General features: G+C 47.9%; 1 protein-coding gene across 1 annotated transcript in view; it reads left to right on the top strand.

Moving 5' to 3' along the window:
• LOC126471193 (tubulin beta chain-like) overlaps positions 1 to 17626 on the top strand; it is a 99663-nt gene that overhangs the window by 46014 nt on the left and 36023 nt on the right. Inside the window, exon 4 of the mRNA XM_050099305.1 lies at positions 5338 to 5464. Within this exon, the coding sequence (XP_049955262.1) occupies positions 5338 to 5464 (127 nt within the window). The remainder of the gene's footprint in view (positions 1 to 5337; positions 5465 to 17626) is intronic.

The raw sequence follows: 17626 nt of genomic DNA on the forward strand, positions 1-17626 counted from the left end.
GTGCATTTTGAGTTACTATCTCTCATGGATTTCTTCGCCTTCATCATCTTGCTACCCAACCTGTGTTACCTCCATACACCTTGGCAGGCCCTCTCTAGTGGCTGAGCGTGTCTAACACTTCATCGTTCCTCATGGATATTCTTGTCTAGCTTGATTCCATTTTTCCTACTTAAGTGGTTCTAGTCGTGTCCCTTCTAGTTTCTATTTCCGAAAAACCTTAGTTTTGCTGCTTAAATTTTGTTTCCAAAAACTCTCTCTCTCTCTCTCTCTCTCTCTCTCTCTCTCTCTCTCTCTCTCTCTCTCTCTCTCTGTGTCTGTACGGCTTGCCCGCTCTGTGTGTTCCCATGTTGAGCCAACAGCAGCTTCAATTGCGATTACAATGGGCACTGCGTCATCAAGATTGGACCGTGGATCAATGGAATCGTGTCGCCGGGTCTGATGACTCCCGTTTTCTATTAAACCAGGTTGAAGACGAACGGTTGCTCGAAACATGTAGCGCGCCACGTACTCAGGCCAGTGGGAGCTGTATTACGTTATGGTGCATATCAAAGTGACTTCAGTGGGACATGCGGTAGTATTCCAAGGCACCATAACTGTGGATTACGTGAACATTATTAGGAACCACCTGTAACCCCTAAAGCTTGATGTCTGCCCCAACAGCGATGGCATCTTTCAGCTGGATAACTGTCAGTGTCACAAGACTAGAATCGTTCTTCAATGGTTCGAGAAGCGTGATAGCGAACTCACGCTGATGTCTTGGCCATCAAGTTCGGCTTATCTGAACGCGATGAAACCCAACTGGAACGTTATCGGGCGCCAGCTTGCGTCCACAAACAAACCGCCTGTAGTGATTCTTCAGTTTCTCCCGGCGTATTTGTTCCTCGAACAGTCCACGGGCATACTGCCGGTTCATAGTGTCCAATGGGCACAATATTTCGGCGATCAGACATGTCGCCATCGTCAGGTGCGCTGACGTTAGAGGACCTGACGATGGCGATATGTCTGATCGCCGAAATATTGTGCCCGTTGGACACTATGAACCGGCAGTATACCCGTGGACTGTTCGAGCAAACTGCCTGTAAATTACGGGAAGTGTGTGGCCTGCTACGCATAGGCATCTGGTGCCACAAACTTCTGGAAACCTCTCAAGTATTTATCGAATCCATGGCACGCAAAATGGCTGTTGAATTGCTTTCCAGAGATGGACCAACACGCTTTCGCGTAGGTTGTCATAATGTTTTTGCCGGCCGCGGTGGCCGAGCGGTTCTAGGCGCTTCAGTCCGGAACCGCGCTACTGCTACGGTCGCAGATTCGAATTCTGCCTCGGGCAAGTATATGTGAGATGTCCTTAGGTTAGTTAGGTTTAAGTAGTTCTAAGTCCAGGGGACTAATGACCTCAAATGTTAAGTCCCATAGTGCTTAGAGCCATTTGAACCATTTCATAATGTTTTGGCTCATCAGTGTATGTAGACCTACAGACAACATACGTTTCCCATGAGACACTTCGCTTGTTAAAGTTATCTAGCTGCCTTAAACGGTCTGCTGCTCCCAATTATTCCTCGTTTTTCTCATATTCCCTTCAAAATATTGACGTTAACAAAGCTGTTACTTTTGACGCTTAATTTCTTTATTTAATGTAAACTCTTCTGTCCAGACATGGATGTTTGTTTTTATTGTCTATAGTGCCGTCATTTACTAGTGCGGAGAAACCGAACGGGTCAATTGACAGGCCTTTCATCTGATAATTTAGAATGGTCATCATAAAAAGCTAGTCTATTACCTACGCCTGGACTTAGAGTACACCAGTAACAGGAATTATTTGTCTGCTCCAAATTGTATAATTTATGTTCTCAATGTTAAAAGAAAAGGTAACTCGCAAAATTTATTTAGTGTCCTTCCAATCTAAGTTAACTGTACAGTAACGATGACACATTACAACACTGTGAAATGAAATGTCGACAAGACAGTCTCATACCTCGTCAGAAAGAGCTACTGACGATCGGGTGCAAGGGAGAAAATTTCTGCCATAATGAAACACTGCTGATGAAAGTGTTTTATACTTCAGACTTGGTCATTTTTCTAACTTAAGCGTACGGTAGGTTGAAACAGACGTTTTGCCTTTGTTAAAAAAAAAGCATTCAGTGACTGTAGAGTAAACATTACGAATACATACATGTTACCGTCAAACAGTTAAGATACTTGTCCTTCCAAGTAAGAGTATGTAAAAAAGGATTATGTACTCGCATAAAGATGTAGTCTGACTATACAACATGCTCTGAAAAGTTACTGGATGTCATTCTTTCAACAATTTGCAGCAAGCTTAAGACTAAAAATTACGAATACCTTTGGCAGTTGTTGTGGGTTACAGATGCAGATTTATTTTGTTAATAAATAAGATTTTTCGTTAATGCTTTGCGTCCTTCACGCAAAAAACAGTGTTTCAGGTGGTAAGTTAGAGCAGTTAAAATGCTTAAATACAAGCAGACTTGTGTTCACAATGAATAGATAATCGCCAAACATGACATTCGTTTGCTGCAGATAATGTATGGTGGCTGTACCTCGTTTAAACCGAAACATGAAAGGTTTCGAATGCAATGAAATACAAAAACTTTCTGAACTGACGTTCCTTGTGTGTGTGTGTGTGTGTGTGTGTGTGTGTGTGTGTGTGTGTGTGTGTGTGTGTGTGTGTGTGTGTGTGTGTGTGTGTGTGTGTGTGTGTGTGTGTGTGGGGGGGGGGGGGGGGGGGAGTGAAATGCCTCGTTTCTTTAATCGCGACCAGAAAACTGCTCACAACCACTTCCAGATCACGATGCAAGAAGTTAGGACGACAATGGATTCTGACATACTCGTAATACTGCCGGAACTCACTGTGGCCTTTGGGGGAAATCTGTAATTTCAGAAAGTGCAAGCTGAACGTAAGAGGGTCGAGGACTGACGGAATAATGCAACATATTGAACATAAGGCACGTGTTGCACGTGTTGCACGTGTTGCACGTGTTGCACGTGTTGCACGTGTTGCACGTGTTGCACGTGTTGCACGTGTTGCACGTGTTGCACGTGTTGCACGTGTTGCACGTGTTGCACGTGTTGCACGTGTTGCACGTGTTGCACGTGTTGCACGTGTTGCACGTGTTGCACGTGTTGCACGTGTTGCACGTGTTGCACGTGTTGCACGTGTTGCACGTGTTGCACGTGTTGCACGTGTTGCACGTGTTGCACGTGTTGCACGTGTTGCACGTGTTGCACGTGTTGCACGTGTTGCACGTGTTGCACGTGTTGCACGTGTTGCACGTGTTGCACGTGTTGCACGTGTTGCACGTGTTGCACGTGTTGCACGTGTTGCACGTGTTGCACGTGTTGCACGTGTTGCACGTGTTGCACGTGTTGCACGTGTTGCACGTGTTGCACGTGTTGCACGTGTTGCACGTGTTGCACGTGTTGCACGTGTTGCACGTGTTGCACGTGTTGCACGTGTTGCACGTGTTGCACGTGTTGCACGTGTTGCACGTGTTGCACGTGTTGCACGTGTTGCACGTGTTGCACGTGTTGCACGTGTTGCACGTGTTGCACGTGTTGCACGTGTTGCACGTGTTGCACGTGTTGCACGTGTTGCACGTGTTGCACGTGTTGCACGTGTTGCACGTGTTGCACGTGTTGCACGTGTTGCACGTGTTGCACGTGTTGCACGTGTTGCACGTGTTGCACGTGTTGCACGTGTTGCACGTGTTGCACGTGTTGCACGTGTTGCACGTGTTGCACGTGTTGCACGTGTTGCACGTGTTGCACGTGTTGCACGTGTTGCACGTGTTGCACGTGTTGCACGTGTTGCACGTGTTGCACGTGTTGCACGTGTTGCACGTGTTGCACGTGTTGCACGTGTTGCACGTGTTGCACGTGTTGCACGTGTTGCACGTGTTGCACGTGTTGCACGTGTTGCACGTGTTGCACGTGTTGCACGTGTTGCACGTGTTGCACGTGTTGCACGTGTTGCACGTGTTGCACGTGTTGCACGTGTTGCACGTGTTGCACGTGTTGCACGTGTTGCACGTGTTGCACGTGTTGCACGTGTTGCACGTGTTGCACGTGTTGCACGTGTTGCACGTGTTGCACGTGTTGCACGTGTTGCACGTGTTGCACGTGTTGCACGTGTTGCACGTGTTGCACGTGTTGCACGTGTTGCACGTGTTGCACGTGTTGCACGTGTTGCACGTGTTGCACGTGTTGCACGTGTTGCACGTGTTGCACGTGTTGCACGTGTTGCACGTGTTGCACGTGTTGCACGTGTTGCACGTGTTGCACGTGTTGCACGTGTTGCACGTGTTGCACGTGTTGCACGTGTTGCACGTGTTGCACGTGTTGCACGTGTTGCACGTGTTGCACGTGTTGCACGTGTTGCACGTGTTGCACGTGTTGCACGTGTTGCACGTGTTGCACGTGTTGCACGTGTTGCCGATAGACTACACTACAAGGATAATTCACTGGACACAGTAACAACCGTAAAATACGAAAGCAAAGGGACCTAAGGCGGAATGACCACATGGAACGTGTTTTAGGAAATTCGGATGCTGGCTGCGATTGATTGGAAGAATTTCAAGGAACTGTAATTCATTCTCCAGATACGTTAAGTACAAAACACTTGTTTGGTAGATCTTAGACAACTATTAGTCAGTCTGGGAGCTTTACCAAGTAGGATTAAAGAAAGATCCCTCGAAGAGAGGTACATGTCGTCAGATGTAAGTTCAGTAAGTGCGAGACTGTAGATTCGAAAAAGACAGGCAAGGTATTGTTTCCACCCAAAGAAATCGTGAAAAATGACAGTGATGGTGAAACAGAAATCATGGCCCATAGGAAGGCTTACAGTTATTTTTTACACGTACTAGTAAAGAGTGGTACAGGAAAGGGGAATCCTTAGGAACACACTTGACCTGCAAAGTATGGACGTAGACACGTAATGAGTGGATTGCACTTTTTGGACTTGAGGAATACTGAGGTTAGTACGATCCAGGCGCAGTCCGTGCCCCTTTAATGTAAAAATAAGGTAACTCCAGTCCCAGAGAATCATGAGATGTCGACCAGCCCAAGGAGTCATTTCAATGCAACATGAAAATGTCACACCGATCTCCCAGCAGTTGTCTGTGTCATAGATGCTGGAGCTATAGCTGAATAAAGTAGCTGCCAATTGGCCTGAAGAGGGTAGTTAGCTCACAAATGAAAATAACGGCAACTGAACCCGATTCCTCCAAGTGAGAGAGAGGTGCTACCTGCTCATATTCGTGAACATAACAAAAAACATGACTTAAGTACCAGCATTGACGGTTTTGGACTCGTTTGTTGCAGATTCCAGCTGACTCACTCCTTGGGAGGTGGCACGGGGTCAGGCATGGGAACACTTCTCATCTCGAAGATCAGGGAAGAATATCCCGATCGCATCATAAAAACATACTCGGTGCTGCCGTCGCCAAAGGTGAGTACCCAACTCCTCTGCTCTGTCGGTCTCAATATCCTCTGAACTTTTAAGATATTAAGAACTACTTGTTATTACCCAAAATATGAAGATGGAATGTATTGGTTTACAAACACATCGCCTTTTAAGATCAGTCTGAGTGTTCGCCATATTTGCGGTATCGGCATAGCGTCTTTTGGCCGAGAAAATTTCCTGAGTCTAGAGTTAGATCCCAGCCACTGCTTTCATGTGGAATAAGATCAACAATGGTGGCCAAATACTTTCGGCATAATTCACCCTCGTTCTGCGAACGTTCTTAACAAAGATAGCGCAGAGGACAGATTCAGGACAACTTTTGTCCTTAGGGTGAAAACTGCATCTAATAGGCGAAAGAATCACTCACGATCATCGCCCTGAGGATGCAGGAGCCAATGGAAAGCATGCATCAAAAACACACACTGTGAATGCATGGGACATGTGCCAAGTAATTTAAGAGGGGCCAGGAAAACTCCATTCGCAAAAGATGATTCTCGAATAGCCCTACATCCTGAACTCTGGGAAGGTTTTCCAAAGGAGAGGTGACAACAAGAAAAAGATCGCATGACTATCGAAAGAGCAACACTCTAAGGGGTCGAAGCGTGGAGTGTCAGAAGTTAGAATGTGGCAGGGAAGCGAGTAAATCTGAAAAGGGAAATTCAAGGGTTAAGTCTAGATTGAGTGGGGTATTTCTTGTCAGAAGAATATACGGTAACAGCAACAGCAGTATTAAATGGTGTAAGGGTCGTAACCCGTTATGATTAGGAATGTAGGATAGAGTTACTGTCCACCCCCAGGTGGCTCAGAGTCCTTTTGTGAGTACGTGTGTGGTCAGCATGAGCCCCGAGCTATTGCAGCCTTCCTTCTTTCCAGGGCTGCATTTCCTTGCCCTTCCCCCCCTTTCCTCTCCTTCCTCCTTTCCTCTCCTTCCTCCTCCTTTCCTCTCCTTCCTCCTCCTTTCCTCTCCTTCCTCCTCCTTTCCTCTCCTTCCTCCTCCTTTCCTCTCCTTCCTCCTCCTTTCCTCTCCTTCCTCCTCCTTTCCTCTCCTTCCTCCTCCTTTCCTCTCCTTCCTCCTCCTTTCCTCTCCTTCCTCCTCCTTTCCTCTCCTTCCTCCTCCTTTCCTCTCCTTCCTCCTCCTTTCCTCTCCTTCCTCCTCCTCCTTTCCTCTCCTTCCTCCTCCTCCTTTCCTCTCCTTCCTCCTCCTCCTTTCCTCTCCTTCCTCCTCCTCCTTTCCTCTCCTTCCTCCTCCTCCTTTCCTCTCCTTCCTCCTCCTCCTTTCCTCTCCTTCCTCCTCCTCCTTTCCTCTCCTTCCTCCTCCTCCTTTCCTCTCCTTCCTCCTCCTCCTTTCCTCTCCTTCCCCCTCCTTTCCCCTCCTTCCCCCTCCTTTGCTCTCCTCCCCCTACCCTGGCCTCGCCTCGCCTCGCCCCGCACCCCACCCTGGCCTCGCCTCGCCCCGCACCCCACCCTGGCCTCGCCTCGCCTCGCCTCGCCCCGCACCCCACCCCGGCCTCGCCTCGCCTCGCCCCGCACCCCACCCCGGCCTCGCCTCGCCTCGCCCCGCACCCCACCCCGGCCTCGCCTCGCCTCGCCCCGCACCCCACCCCGGCCTCGCCTCGCCTCGCCCCGCACCCCACCCCGGCCTCGCCTCGCCTCGCCCCGCACCCCACCCCGGCCTCGCCTCGCCTCGCCCCGCACCCCACCCCGGCCTCGCCTCGCCTCGCCCCGCACCCCACCCCGGCCTCGCCTCGCCCCGCACCCCACCCCGGCCTCGCCTCGCCTCGCCCCGCACCCCACCCCGGCCTCGCCTCGCCTCGCCCCGCACCCCACCCCGGCCTCGCCTCGCCTCGCCCCGCACCCCACCCCGGCCTCGCCTCGCCTCGCCCCGCACCCCACCCCGGCCTCGCCTCGCCTCGCCCCGCACCCCACCCCGGCCTCGCCTCGCCTCGCCCCGCACCCCACCCCGGCCTCGCCTCGCCTCGCCCCGCACCCCACCCCGGCCTCGCCTCGCCTCGCCCCGCACCCCACCCCGGCCTCGCCTCGCCTCGCCCCGCACCCCACCCCGGCCTCGCCTCGCCTCGCCCCGCACCCCACCCTTTACGTTGGCCCCGCTATCCCTCCGGTTCTGTTGCCTTTGCAGTTTGGTTTTGTTGCGTAATCACCTCATCCTTTTGGCATTCTCTGGTGCCCCTCTGGGGTTTGACCTCCATTACTAAATTTCTATTCCACAGTGTGAGCCATTTGGGGAAGATCACCTTACCTAGTGTCTGACGTGTGCCCTCCTAGTTCATTCCACCTTTTGTTTCATGTCGTTGTCTGATGCTAGGGTCCATAGCCAGCACAGTAGCCTGCCCTTGTGGTGGGGTCAGAGGGGGTTCAGAAGGGTCCGAAGGACAATCGCATTGATACTGGTGCCTTTAACCTGGCCTTTGAAGGGGATACCCTCCCTGAGAAAGTAAAGCTTATGCTTTATTGATGTGATGTGAAGCTGTACATCCCACCACCTATGCGGTGTTTTAAGTGCTTGTGTTTCGGTCATGTCTTCCTGCTATTCGCAGGCCCCTCTGTGGTGTCTGTGGACGTCCACTCCATGAGGGGAGTTCCTGTGTTCCCCCTCCTGTGTGTTAACTGTCATGGCAATCATTCTCCACGTTCACTAGATTGCCCAGTTTCAAAGAAGGAAAAGAAGATACAGGAGTAAAAGTCCCTTTATCATTTAACCTACACTGAGGCTCATAAGAAGTGTGCACGTCTTCACCCTGTGTCCATGACGTCTAGCTATGCATTAGTTACATCTTCACCCCTCCGCCCCCCTCCTCTGCGGCTCCCACGCCCTCCCCATCAGGCACCGCTCCCCCTCCCCAGCCGGAGAAGTGTCTCACTTTTTCGGCGTCTGCCGTTCAAGGGTGCCCCCTCCTGGGATACCACTTCCTGGCAACTTCCAGGCCAAAGGTCTGCTGCCACGCGACGACCGCGAGAACCACGGTCTGTGGGACCCCAGGTCGCCCGAACTCTTTCTGTTCCTGATCTTTCTGCAGCTGGCTCCTTCATGCCGCACAGCCCTCCTCGATCTCAAACATAAAAGAAGAAGAAACATAAGTCCAGGGACAAGGAGCCTCTGGTGTCGCCAGAGGTCCCACCCCCCACCTCCACAACCTGATTCTGACCTGTTGTTCTTGGATGTAACCCCCTTCCTGTCGGTGACGGGTGGTAACCCAGCGGCATGACTGGCTTTAGCCTGTTCAACCCTCATTTGAATCATCGTTCTGTGGTTATCCAATGGAATTGTAATGAATATTACTGTCACCTTCCGGAGTTTAAATCCGTTATTTCGTCGTACTCTGCAGCCTGTGCGGTTCTACAAGAATCTCATTTTACTGATAGCTCACCGACCCTCTGTGGGTTCCGTGTTTTCTGTCGAAATCGGATCGACCTCCTGCGGGCCTTTGGTGGCGTTTGTACGTTGGTCTGTATGGATGATGCTAGCACGTGGATTCCTCTTGAACCTACATTGGAAGCGGTTGCTATTAGGATCCACCTGGACTCTGAGATCATGGTTTGCAATCTTTCTTCCCCCGACAGGATTCTTACACCATCTGCCTTAACTGCACTTCCTCAGCAACTTCCTCCTCCCTTCCTCCTTCTAAGGGATTTTAATGCTCATCATCCATTGTGGGGCAGTGCATTTCCATCTAGATGGGGTCTTCTCATAGACAAGTTTCTTGCAGACCAAGACTTGTGCCTTCTTAATGATGGCTCGCTTACTCATTTCAGCCAGTCATGGTACCTTTTCTGCCGTTGATCTTTCTCTTTCTTCTCCCTCTGTCTCCTCCCTTCATTACAGTGGTCGTCACACTTCGACCTTTGTGACAGTGATCATTTCCCGCTGATTCTCTCGCTCCCTTCCCTCTCCCTAATGGACAGGTTACCTCGTTGGTCTTTCCAACGCGCCGATAGGGCTCTATATACTGCGCATGTCTTTTTCTCCCTCTTTGTGGGGTTGTATTGACGTCCTACGTGACGTGTCTGACGCGATTGTTCGCAATGATACCTTTGCTGTACCGCGCTCATCTGGACCATATCGCCACCGGCAAGTCCTGTGGTGGAGTACGGCTATTGCCATCCGTGATCGCCGTCGAGCTTTGCAACACCTTAAAAGGCACCCATCCGTTGCCAACCTTATTACCTTTAAACGTCTTCACGCTAAAGCCCGTTACTTAATGAAAGAGAGCAAACGGATGTGTTGGGAAAGTGTTTCTTCCCTCGGTTCTACTGTCCCTATGTCCTGGGTATGGGCTAGACTTAGCTCTCCAAGGTTGCCATCGGCAGTCCACCCTCCCAGGCCTTCACCTCCTGGATGGCCTTTGCACGGATTCGTTAAGTCTCTCAGAACGTCTTGCCACCCATTTTGCAACAGCATCAGCCTCCTAACCGGCTGCTTTCCTTCACCAGAAACAGTGGGCCGTAGCTGCCGCCTTATATTTTACCCCTTGTCAGTCAGAATCTTACAACGAACCTTTTACTGAATGGGAACTTCTTTCGAATGATACGGCCCCTGGCCCAGACTCCACTCATAACCAACTGCTTCAACATCTCAGTGTTCCACAACGGATGCTTAACCATATTTGGCTCCATGGCGACTTCCCTTCTCAGTGGAGGGATAGCATCGTGATGCCTGTCCTTAAGCCTGGTAAGAACCCCCTGTTTGTCGAAAGCCTTCGGCCAATTAGTCTGACAAATGTTGTTCGCAAGTTACTTTAACATATGGTAGCCCGCTGGCTCAATTGTGTCCTCGAATCTCTGGATATATTGTGTGACTTCCGAGAGGGACGGTCTCCGATGATTTACTTCGCTTGGAATCCGCAGTTCGGAACTTTTCCCAGCGTCGCCATTTGGTTGCAGTATTTTTCGACCTTCGCAAGGCCTATGACACAGCTTGGCGCCATCACATCTAACTTACATTTCACGGGTGGAGTCCTCAGGGCCAACTCCCGATTTTTCTCCGCCAGTTCCTGTTCCATCGGTCGTTCAGGGTTCGGGTTGGTACTGTTTTTAGTTCTCCACGGACCCAGGAGAATGGCATCCGACAGGGTGCCGTATTGAGTGTACTTCTTTTTCTAATTGCTATCGATGGACTTCGGGCTTCTGTCGGTCCTTTGGTCACCCCTACTCTGTATGTGGGTGATTTCTGCATTTTGGTTAGTTCCTCTTCGATGGCCTCTGCAGAGCGGCAGCTCCAGGGAGCTATATGGCGTGCATCTGCATGGACCCTCTCACACGGGTTTCAATTCTCTCCTTTAAAATCGTGGGTGGTCCACTTCTGTCACTGTACTAAGTTCGATGCACAACGTACTTGTGGTCCCACAGTTAAGTTTCCTGGGTCTTTCCGATAACAAGCTAACTTGGCTGCCTCATATCATACTTCTGAAGGTAGGTTGTTTCTGTAAACTGAATGTCCTTCACTTCCTTGCCCATACCTCTTGTGGTGCAGACCGTTCCATCCTTCTCCACCTTTATCAGGCTTTAGTGCTGTCTCGTTTGGACTATGGTAGTCAAGTTTATAATTCGGCTGCTCCTTCCACACTGCACCTCCTGGATCCAGTCCACCATCGTGGTATCTGTTTGGCCACCAGTGCCTTCACTACTAGCCCTGTTAAGTCTCCTGGTTGAAGCTGGGATCCCCCCTCCCCTTTGTGTTCGGTGGTCCCAGCTTCTGGTTTCTTACGCAGTCGTTGTCCGTTACCCTCACACTCATACTTCCTATTCTATCCTGTTGCCAGATAATGGAAGTCACCCACCTGATTCCTGCGCTCGGGTGGGTTTACCGATTGGGCTCTGCCTTGCATATCTTCGCCATGATTTTCAGCTTTCTTCTTTGTCATGTCTCCCACGTTTCCGGCCCAACACCCCCCACCCCTCTTGGTTAGCTCCTCGGCCCCGAATTCGGATGGATCTCCACCGAGTTCCGAAAGATTCCATTCCCCCGATGGTGTTCCGATGTTTTTTCCGCAGAATTTTATGGGAGTTCCAGAATGCTGCTGTTTTTTTTTTTTTACACCGATGGCTCTAAGTATGCTGATCGTGTGGGATATGCCTCCACATTCTCTGTTAGCGCGGAAAATCATCTCCTGCCACCTACATGTGGGGTGTTTACTGCGGAATTGATAGCAATTTCCTGGGCCCTTACCTTTATTAAACAGCCCCAACACAACCGCGTTTTGTTATGTACGGACTCGATGAGTGGCCTTCTGGCTATTGACCAGTGTTTTTCCCGCCATTCCTTGGTCTCTGCCATCCATGACCATCTCGCTGATATTCACCGTGTTGCTTGTTCCTTTGACTTACTTTTGGTCCATGACCATGTGGGTATCCCAGGTAATGAGCTTGCTGATCGTTTGGCTGGGGAGCAGTCACTTACCCCCTGTCTCTGTAACCCCTCCTGCAATGGATTTACGGCTTCACATCAAATCCCACTTCCCACAATCATGGGCCAACTCATGGGAGTCTACCTCCCTGTCTAATAAACTTCGTGTGATTAAGGTGACACCAGTCCCATGGCGTTCTTCCTTCCGCCTCTACCGAAAGGACTCGACCACCCTGTGTCGTCTCCGCGTCTGCCATACTAGGCTGATCCATGGTTTTGTTTTGGTCGTGGAGCCTTCCAGTCAGTAGCCCACATTTTGATGGAATATCCCCTTCTTTTGGCTCTGTGTAGTAAGTACAGATTTCCCCGCACTTTACCTTTAATGTTGGCTGACTATTCTCGGATGGTCGCATTGGTTCTCAGTTTCCTCCTTGAAAGTGGATGTTATCATCAGTTTTAAGGTTTTTAATGTCACTCTGGTGTTGGGGCAGGGCGGTGTGAGTTTGGGTGTCTCCCACTGTAAGCTGTGTTGGGATATTCCCGACTCCCCTCCCTGGCCAAGATCCTCTTTTCTTTCCATTTTACTCTGTTTTTATCACTTTTTACAATTGGTTAGTCTCCTTTTTCAATACGCACTTCTCCATTCTAGCGGTTGGATGCTTTTAAATAGCAGGTGGTCTTGCCTCTTCTGCATCAGAGTTGGAATATTTCCTGCCTCTAGCATAGCCTTGGGGTTGGTCTCTTGCTGACTTCTCTCATTTTGTTATTGCCATTGACGACACGACTGCACTTCTACGTTTTTTAACCTTTTCCCTTTTATCGTTCTGACTTTTCCGAGATGTCAAACTGTGAGACTGGAGCACATTTGAAACAAGGGACTGATGACCTTGCTGTTGGGTCCTTTCAACCCCAATGAACCAACCAACAAGAGTTACTGTGAACAGTTCAGTGACAATTGGTTCTTGTCAGAATCGACAGCAAACTAATGCCAATAACACTAGTTCAGATACAGATAATGACGACTCTCGCAGATGATGATGATATGGTGATGATATGGTGATGAGGGTGGTGATGATATGGTGATGATATGGTGATGAGGGTGGTGATGAGGGTGGTGATGAGGGTGGTGATGAGGGTGGTGATGAGGGTGGTGATGAGGGTGGTGATGAGGGTGGTGATGAGGGTGGTGATGAGGGTGGTGATGAGGGTGGTGATGAGGGTGGTGATGAGGGTGGTGATGAGGGTGGTGATGAGGGTGGTGATGAGGGTGGTGATGAGGGTGGTGATGAGGGTGGTGATGAGGGTGGTGATGAGGGTGGTGATGAGGGTGGTGATGAGGGTGGTGATGAGGGTGGTGATGAGGGTGGTGATGAGGGTGGTGATGAGGGTGGTGATGAGGGTGGTGATGAGGGTGGTGATGAGGGTGGTGATGAGGGTGGTGATGAGGGTGGTGATGAGGGTGGTGATGAGGGTGGTGATGAGGGTGGTGATGAGGGTGGTGATGAGGGTGGTGATGAGGGTGGTGATGAGGGTGGTGATGAGGGTGGTGATGAGGGTGGTGATGAGGGTGGTGATGAGGGTGGTGGATGGTACATGAGGATAAGAAATGCGTAATTCAGTAAGAACAGTAAGAAATCTTCTAACCATGCGGGTTATAACGCTGTAGTAGGTGAAGGAAAGAAGAAAGTTACGATAGGAGACGGACTTGGTAGCTAAAAATGAGAAAGGACAAAGAATAACAGATATGCTATAACTTTCAACTAGTAAAAGCGTAAAAACTATTCAAAAGGCACGAGAGGTGGTACACTTGTAAAAGGCCCAGGGACACGAGAAGATTCCATCTGGATTAAATCATGGTCCGATTTCGAAATCGTTTTGGATTGTGCGGATTATTCATGAGCAGATACAGATCCGGATCAAAATTTAGCAGTCGAGTAAACTGAAGTATAACAGAATCGCTCGCACGAAACAATGTGGTAGGGAATGGGACACTGAAATACTGAGGAATAATGATATTTGTTTGAAGTACTCTGAGACTGTAGATACTGCGGTAATAACAAAATAGGTAGTGAATTGAAGAGAAGGACTTTACTAAAAAGACAATGACTGAAGTTGGACAAAAGTATGGGTATAACGAAGATAGCGTCGAAGGAACTGCACATTACATAATTGGTAGACGAAAGGAGGCCAAAAATGTTAAGGAAAAGACAGGAATGCAATTGTATGTCACGTATGCATAAAATTAGTAGCATTTGCATAAAAACCAATTTGAAATGTCTGTAGAAACAATGTTGGCCTAAAGAAATCGGAGAGATGGCTGGGAGAAGGACTGAGTCAGGAAATGGAAAAGATAAAACAAGTTTCTTTGAAATTAAAGCAAAAGCCGTAATACTGATAGAGTAGTGATAATTTCCTATTAACCGCAGAAGACATAGCGCATGCTGGAAAGAGTATGTTGGACAGTGCAAAATGGAGGATTTCTTGGGGATGATAGAAGAAATGGTGGTCGATATACAATATCCAGTATTTAACAGTTTTCGAATATTTGCGCTGAATTAAGACAGGAGGGATAGAAAACATTATTTCCCAATGTCTAAAATCATTCGGGAAGTGGCAACCAGGCGACTATTAAACATGATGTGCAGAATTTGAGAGAGGATACATGCCATCAAACTATTGGAAAATATAATCTATGCAATCGCAAAGTTAGTAAGAGAAGTGCCAGAACTGTAGCAGTCAGCGTAAAAGATCATGCATGCAGTTTTCTGACAAGAATTAAATACAAAATGAAAATAAATTTGAGAACACAGATTGTTAGTTGTCGATCAGTTTGGCTTTCGGAAAGGTAATGGCCCAAGGGAGGTCGTTCTGCCGTTTCGATTAATAATGCAAGCAAGTGTTAAGAAAAACGACTGCTACGGTCGCAGGTTCGAATCCTGCCTCGGGCATGGATGTTTGTGATGTCCTTAGGTTAGTTGTGTTTAAGTAGTTCTAAGGTCTAGGGGACTGATAACCACAGCAGTTGAGTCCCATAGTGCTCAGAGCCATTTGAACCATTTGTTAAGAAAAATATACATTTTCGAACTAGAAAAGTTACGACGTTACAAATTCTGCATAAGATTGGAGTGACCTATAAAGATGTGTAATACGCAAAATTTAAAAGGACAAAGAGAAAATAATAAGCTTGGAAGATCAAGAACAAGGTGCTCAGATTGAAAAGTCTTTCGTCCCCTGGTGTTCAGTCTATACAGCGAAAATGCAAACATGAAAATAAAAGAAAGGTTGAAGAGAGTGGAAATAAAATTAAAGGTGAAAGGACATTAATGATTTGATTCGCTGATAACATTGCTACCCTCGGTGAAAGTGAAGAATTAAAGGACCTGTTGAATGGAAAAGTCTGAGTTCTGAATATAGATTAAATAAGCAGGAGTCGACGTAATGGTACGTAAATATAATGATAAACTTAACTTCAAAATTGGTAACACAAGCAGGTGAAGTGAAGGAATTCTGCTGCCTGTTAAGCGAAAGAACGCGTGATGGACGAAGTAAGCAGACTGACAGAAGCGAAAAGGGAGTTCTTGCCCAAAAGAAGTCTACTAGAATTAAACATAGGCCTGGTTTTGAGAGAGAGATTTCTGAGAATAAAGTTTGTAGCACAGTGTTGCATGGAAGTGAACCATGGCAAGCGGGAAGGAGAATTTACTGACGATCTTGTAATTGTCAACGACTGTTATGGACTCGAAGCAGTTTAGCAGTGTGGATACTTGCTTGAAAGGGATAAGAAGATGCGGTTCCAAAGAAACATTGCATCGTTAAGTCGGAATAACACACACTTCAATATCACATTTATCCGCCGGCTCCGGGCAAGCTACTTCAAAGTAAAATGTCTCCCCTGTACAGGAATATACATATTCTATGTAAGAGTATAGGTTGTAGACACATCGTTGACATCTGGAATTTTGGATCTGGGCACGAGTCGTCGGATAACCGACTGCTCGCCATAGGTGGGAAATCTGGGTTCTAGTCCCGGTTTGGTACAAATTTTCATTGCCATTCCATAATACAGCTGATGGTTGTCCATATTTACAACTATGAATACATTTCATGTATCTACTGAAGTTAGTTTGACTTGGTACAGAAAGTCACACAACAGCGGTTCGGGAAGGATTGGGCGTAACGTGTGATAAGCAATCTGCTGTCAACTCAGCAAGGGGCATCCCGTCAAAACCCCTTGCTGTTGGCTGGGGTTGCTTCACATACGCTGTCCCGTATTACTCACTAATTATACTTGCGCTTAGGTGCATAGTAAAGATGGACATATCAAAGTGATATGACAGATGTAGTACACCTTACGACCAAATAAGATTGTTCAGATGAAAAGTAACTCATTATATGAAGATGAAGATGCGGATGTAATATAACCTGTTACATATGTCCGTTGCCATTTACCAAAGGAAGATGCAATCCACAGCTGCTTCCTTCCTGTAGCACACTTCTTCATGGTTTACAACTTAGCGTCTTCATTCAAATATCTAATTCCTACATTCCAGTTATTATATGAAAACAAAAATTGTCACGGACTTTAGGAAATGTTTGTTTAGCGAGAGGGCACAAATATGTTGCAATAGTTTTTGTTTGCACACTTCGTTTCCACGAAAAGCAAAAAACTTGAGTAAAACATGTTTTTTCCATGCTGGTGTTTGCTAGTAAAAACCCTTCAGAGACATAATTTATAGTTAGTATGTATTAGCCTCTCCTACTTTACTTTTTGCTGCTGCAAAACCCAGTGATTGAATATTTTGGCATTCAAATTCAATACAGCTTGCAGTGTTTCACCACATCTGCAAATCAATTTCCTAATAGTTTCACAGCTTCTGGAATTTCTCATTCTTCAGATTCAACATAGTCATCTATCAGCAGGGGCATGCGTGGCTTATAGTTTGAATTCAAATTTTGATAACTCCTTTCAAATTTTTATTTTAAAATCCTTATCAAAATAATCTCAATCGCTTTTACTCAGTTCATTAGTTTCAATGTACAAGGTAACAATTACTGAACTATATGAAATAAAACGTCCTAACTTTTGAGCCGTTTGCGTTAGGACGTCCAAACTGCTCTGGTGCACGCGGGGCATTACGTGAATTAGTAGAGTTTGGTTTAGCGACGAAGCCGACTTTCATTTGGATGTATTCGTCAATAAGCAAAATTTGCGCATTTGGGTGTCTGACAATCCGCATTTCGCGATCGAGAAGTCTCTTCACCCTCAACGGGTGACAGTGTGTTGTGCAATGTCCACTCACGGAATAATCGGTGCGATATTCCTTGATGGCACGGTGCTACCAAATGGTATGTGAAGGTTTCGGAAGATTATTATCCGAAGTGACGCTGATTTCGACAAGATGTGATTCATGCAAGACAGAGCTCGACACCATCGAAGCAGGAGTGTGTTTGATGTGCTGGAGGAGCACTTTGGGGACCGCATTCTGGCTCTGGGGTACCCAGAGGCCACTTTGATGGGCCTCGACTGACCACCATATTCTCCGGATCTGAAGACTGCGATTCCTTTCTGTCAGACTGTACTGAAGACAAGGCGTACAGTAATAACCCTATAACCGTTATTCAGCTGAAAACAGCCATTCGGGAGGTCGTCGAGATCCTCGATATTCCGACACGTCAGCGAGTCATGCAGAATTTCGCTATTCGTTTGCACCTCACATCGTGGCAATAATGGCAGACGTATGGAACATATCATAACCTAAATCCGAATATCTGTAGCTACGTTTACA

The sequence above is a fragment of the Schistocerca serialis genome, chromosome 3 (assembly GCF_023864345.2).
Source record: "Schistocerca serialis cubense isolate TAMUIC-IGC-003099 chromosome 3, iqSchSeri2.2, whole genome shotgun sequence".
Lineage (NCBI taxonomy): Eukaryota > Metazoa > Arthropoda > Insecta > Orthoptera > Acrididae > Schistocerca > Schistocerca serialis.